The sequence below is a fragment of the Montipora capricornis genome, chromosome 1, assembly GCF_036669925.1.
Source record: "Montipora capricornis isolate CH-2021 chromosome 1, ASM3666992v2, whole genome shotgun sequence".
Lineage (NCBI taxonomy): Eukaryota > Metazoa > Cnidaria > Anthozoa > Scleractinia > Acroporidae > Montipora > Montipora capricornis.
Window position 1 is genome coordinate 11,361,509 of NC_090883.1, and position 5,000 is coordinate 11,366,508.

The window sequence follows — 5,000 nt, forward strand, 5'->3', positions numbered from 1 at the left end:
CGGTAGCAGAATTTACAACACCTCTGTTTAGAGGTTTTCGTGAAGCAAACTTCCGTAGATATTTCAGCTGCGTCCGTTCGGTAAGAATGTGATCCAGAAATTACATAATTCTGGATAAATATTAGATGTTTTCGCTTTTGCAGATACGAATACAGTAGCTGAGCGACACATCAGTATTCCATTATCTCTTGCTTTTAAGGGTTAGGGTTAGGATCCATGAAGGCGCCTTGTCAGTAGTAGGCGGATCATCCTTCGGTTTTTGCATTTAGTCGCTTTACAAACTAAGGCCTCGAAATGCTAGTTCCTTAACCAATAAATGTGAGGTTCCCAGAGCTAGCATGTAATCTATCTTTCTAAGCTCGGACGACGATCTTATAGTTGATATGGTTGAATAATAGGCGGCTCCACTGGCTTTTTAACCACTACATTCTGCCAGTTACTTTAATATACAGCACTAGAAACCTGAAAAAAAATCCCCAAAACTGTCGTGAGAAAGCAAAGAAAAAACAGCTTATAATTGTTTGAACCTGCCTCCTTGGAATCAGTGCCTAATGTTATGGATATTGGAATGATTTAGTTTAAAGTATTAAGCAGCACAAATCATCCAGCCGGATACCTCAGAGTTTTTTACTGAGAATTAATGGTTTCATTCTCAGTTTGGCCCGTGAAGAATGTTCCAACGGTATGATCGAATTTGGTGTGCAATATTTTGCACGCTTGGGCATGGAATAGTATGAAGCGATGACCTGATAGCATTTAAGTCAGTTTGTTTTCAGTTTACGAACTCTTGTCATTGAACTCTCTGCCACGGGAGGATTCATTGCGATTGAAATGGTCAGTGGTTGAAACACAAACGTGTACAGAAAGAAAGGGACTTCTTAACGACCGGTTTTCAACTTGTCTGCTGCACACACCATTTTTCTTTTCTTTTATATATATGTATATATTTTTTGGCTTAGTTCTTTCTCTGGTCGAGATAGATACCCTGTCGGAGCTAAGGCTGACATGTCCGTTACTGCCGGCGTCACAATGAGAATCGTAAATTGCAATCAACTACTATTACACAGACTGAAAATTCGAAACGAATTTGATATGAGAAAAGCCATGTGTATGCGCGATACAGCAATACCTGATTAATTAGAACGAAACACCATTAGCGAGTAGAATTAGACAAAGCGCAAAGAGATATGAAATGGCTCTTCTAACTTCTATTGATATTCAAAATATTGTCAGGCTTTTAAGAAACTTCAGGATGGCAGATGACGCATTTGCGCTGCTGTAAAAACGCAGTGTTTGCCGCAACACTGCAGTACTCAGTTTGTAGGTGTAGACTTTTATAGATCTGAATAATCCAAACCATCGATTGATTTTCTTGTCAAATTGATTGCATAACATGTGAGATAATTTAGCGTGCGGTAGGTTATCCTTGAAAAACGCATGCATTTTACGTTTTAATTAAGTTACGAGACGAAAATAACAAATAAAAGATCGAAATTAATCTTGTGACGTGCAAAGTTCGGTAAACTGAATACAAATCAAATGATTTTGACATTTGTCACGACTGAAGAGAAGTTTGGCGTCAGAGTGTTTGATTTTGCTAAAAGTAATTTATCTCTTGATTATGCAAAAAAGAACACTATTCTGACGCCTTCTCGAAAAGAACGGAATTTTAGTTAAAAGGTAGAGCCTTTCCCACTGATTCTCGAACAAAAACTTGTTCGCCCCAAATCTACTTGAATTTGTGTTTATTGTCTATTTCGAGAACAACATCCGGGCCTTTCTTTCAGATTTCATCACAGGCCCTATTCTCCAGCTAGTCTAGCATTTTGTTTTGCGTTAAAAGTATTCATATCTTGCAGAGAAAGTTGTCTTTTTGAAGAATATTTATTCCTTAATGGGAAAAGAAACTTCCTGGAATTAATTGATGATATAAAATAGAAAAGGAGGCGAATTTTCGTCCAATTTAAGCAATTAAATCTTAGCGGCAATTTTTTCATTTTCAAAGATTCGTTTTTACCAGAAAAATTGCCAGTAAAAATAAAAGTGATGGTAAAGCAAAGTTTTTGCCTTTCCTTTTTTTCCGGAAAACGGTTCTTTCATTTAATGACCGGGGTAATGGCGAGCTTTTGATAAATATCTGATGAGTAGCTTGAAATTTATGTTGGCCGCTTGCTGCTTCATGAACGCAATGAAAATTGCGCCCGTAATTAGTGCAAGCCAAAGATAGTGAACTGCCTTTTAAGACGTACCTCATATCGCTTGTTTGTTATCTTAAAATATGGGATTTTGTCAGACTTTACGGGCTTATCATTAAATATCAGTTTAGCTGTATAGAGTAAGATTCAACACCTTGAAAACACAGAATGACAAAACCCCCAAGGACAGGGTTGTTATTTCTCAACAATTTAAAAAAAAATGCTTTCGCGGCCTTTTTGTTTAATCTTGAGCAGCGATAGTTGTGCACGACAGGTGTAAAGTAAAGAATTTGTGTTTTTATTTTCCTTCTCTCGCATGCGATATGGACTTACTGTAAAAGGGATATAAATTCTTTATACAAAATTCAGTGAATCATCCGTAATATATGGTTTACATATTACAGCAGAGTTGTATTAATCAGAATAATTTGAATGGCTTTTTTCTTCCGCTCACTCAAGTGACTACGCAAATATTTTTTAGTTCACGTTGTTTTTCATTTGCTGTCATGTACAAAAAATAAAACCTAAAACTACACGACATATGTTCGTTGTGTTGATTTCATTCTGAAAATGATGTCTCGAATGGTACGGAAATATATTGCGTAAATTTTGCACCAACTGAAGTTACCTGCATACAATAACTTGTTTTTTCTAATATTAAATAGAACTTACCGTCTCTGTAAGTTGGCTTGTGATCTTTGAATTCTGTATATTTGTGGTATCTCTCTGGGTATGGCAAAGGTTCGTCATAAAATGAATGCACATTTGGATCATAGACTGCAGCTAACAACGCAAGCAAAAAAAATCAACAATTCAGATGCTTACGCAATTACTACAACATCATTTTCAAATAATTTAATTTTCCACAGAGACAAGGATTCCATGGACTTCCATATCAAAATATCAAAGTGGCTGTTATTTAAGTGTTTTTCAAAATCAAGGAAATAGCCTCAAAAGACCAAAAATATATTTCTTACCAAATTTCTCAACAACAGCCATTCCGACAGCCCGTGAAGCCTTGAGGACGATCTATTCGATAGCCTCAATAGAATGAAACACTCGGCTTTTCTAAACGTCGGATGCTTATTATTTTAGCAACTAGCAAACGCACACTGAATACAATGTCCGGTCATATTTTAGCGCAAATGAAAATCAAAATGGTTGGGTCCTTAAAAGTCTTGTTTTGATGAAAGCAGGGAAAGCGTGTGTGGGGTTGTTAGAAAGCAAAGATCTGCAGACATTTTCATATTAAACAGTACTTTGTTACTCGTATTGTGTTATTTTTCACGCGAAGCGGATTTAACGTTACTTACGTCCGTTTGATAACATGCATGTTTAAACAGGAAAGAAAAAATCGTCGTCACTAAGGAGCGCAACGTAGATCATTTGTAGGAATTTGGACCAAATATTGCGTTAGAAAGTGAAGAGCCGCAGGATGGAAGTCAAATGAGCAAAGATTAGAAACATTATCCTCTTCCTCGTTTCTACTTGAAAGGATGAAATTAAACAAAAGTTATAAGTCTGTAGCGCTTCTAATCTCTTTCTTGTTTTAAAGGACGAGTAGAAATTAACCTGTTTCCCGTAGCGGAGTGTTTTTAAAGTATAGACTCTTAAATCTCTGATCGTTTCCGCCCTTTCTTGTTGACATATCGCTTCCCGTTTACCACAGTAAATATCCTGTCTTCGGTATAAATTGCAGCTTCTCTTCCTTTTTACCTTGATATTCGAATGCATTTCAAGACCTTGAACACTTTTTACTCGGCTCTTATTGGATCAATCGACGAATTAGCAACGAGCAAAGAAACTCTTCAAGATCTTAAGAATCAGCTCCTTTTGCCCGATTCAACCTTAAGACAAAGCTGCGAAGGTCGGTTTACAATCATTTGGACATTAATGGTTACTTTTGCAGACATTTTTACGAGAGAATATCAGCTTCGGGGTGAACTATATGCCTGAGAAATACTATGACGGAAAAGTACCGGTGAATATGTGTTCTGGTAAACTGGTAAATGAACGAAGGAACCTTTGATTTGTAAAGTCTAACAACACATCAACCGTACAGCACTTAAGAAAGTCAGTCACAGCATGTACAATTATTAACAACATAAATCCGTAAAATTGCCTTAAAATTCTTTCGGGAAGAGCTAACAGTCTTTCTTTTCTAACTAGCTCGATCAGTGAAGCTTCGAGTGGGCTTTGCGTTTGAAACGTGATCCAAAAGCGACGCAGGTGATTTCGAAATTCGCCTGGAGCATTCTTTTTATGTTTGACACAAACTGGAAGTCCATTTCATTTTGAGAAATTGCGAAACCGAAAGCAGTTAATGGCAGCGTTTTTGCGTGCTTGGATTTCTTTCTTGTACATGAAAATTACATTTGATTAGCACTGAGTCACGATGCATATAAACTTCTGATAACACGGGGCGCGCCGCAATATTGAAAATTCAATTTACACTTTAACAAAAAAATCCTCTTTTGAGTTGTGGGTGAAGTACTCCATCGACCGAACCCTGATCAAACCAAACTACATACTTATGTAATTAAGAGAAAAAAGAGAAGAAAAGTTCGAATAAACAAAAACTAAGACGTTGAATTTTTTTTTATCTTTATTATCTTACAGGAAAGCAGAGAAATCCAACGTTTCGGATAGAAAATAACACACAGAAATTTTCACGGATTCCTCCTCATCACAACAACGAAGCGGAGATTATAAAATGGCTGCAAGCATAACTATTCACTCTGAGATTTGACACAACCCTTTTTTATTTTAGGAATAAAAAAATAAGAGAATGAAGGCAGTGAAGTG

At 36.6% G+C, this 5,000-nt stretch overlaps 1 protein-coding gene and 1 long non-coding RNA gene across 3 annotated transcripts in view; one reads left to right on the forward strand and one right to left on the reverse strand.

The window, feature by feature from the left end:
- LOC138052338 (ETS translocation variant 1-like) overlaps positions 1-5,000 on the reverse strand; it is an 11,723-nt gene that overhangs the window by 2,833 nt on the left and 3,890 nt on the right. For both annotated transcript variants that reach the window (XM_068898903.1, XM_068898826.1), the window contains one exon: positions 2,868-2,978. In XM_068898903.1, coding sequence (XP_068755004.1) covers positions 2,868-2,978 — 111 coding nt within the window. The remainder of the gene's footprint in view (positions 1-2,867; positions 2,979-5,000) is intronic.
- Positions 3,520-4,988, forward strand: LOC138052465 (uncharacterized). The gene is made up of 2 exons (XR_011133084.1): positions 3,520-4,170; positions 4,815-4,988. It is a non-coding gene; the product is annotated as an uncharacterized lncRNA (long non-coding RNA).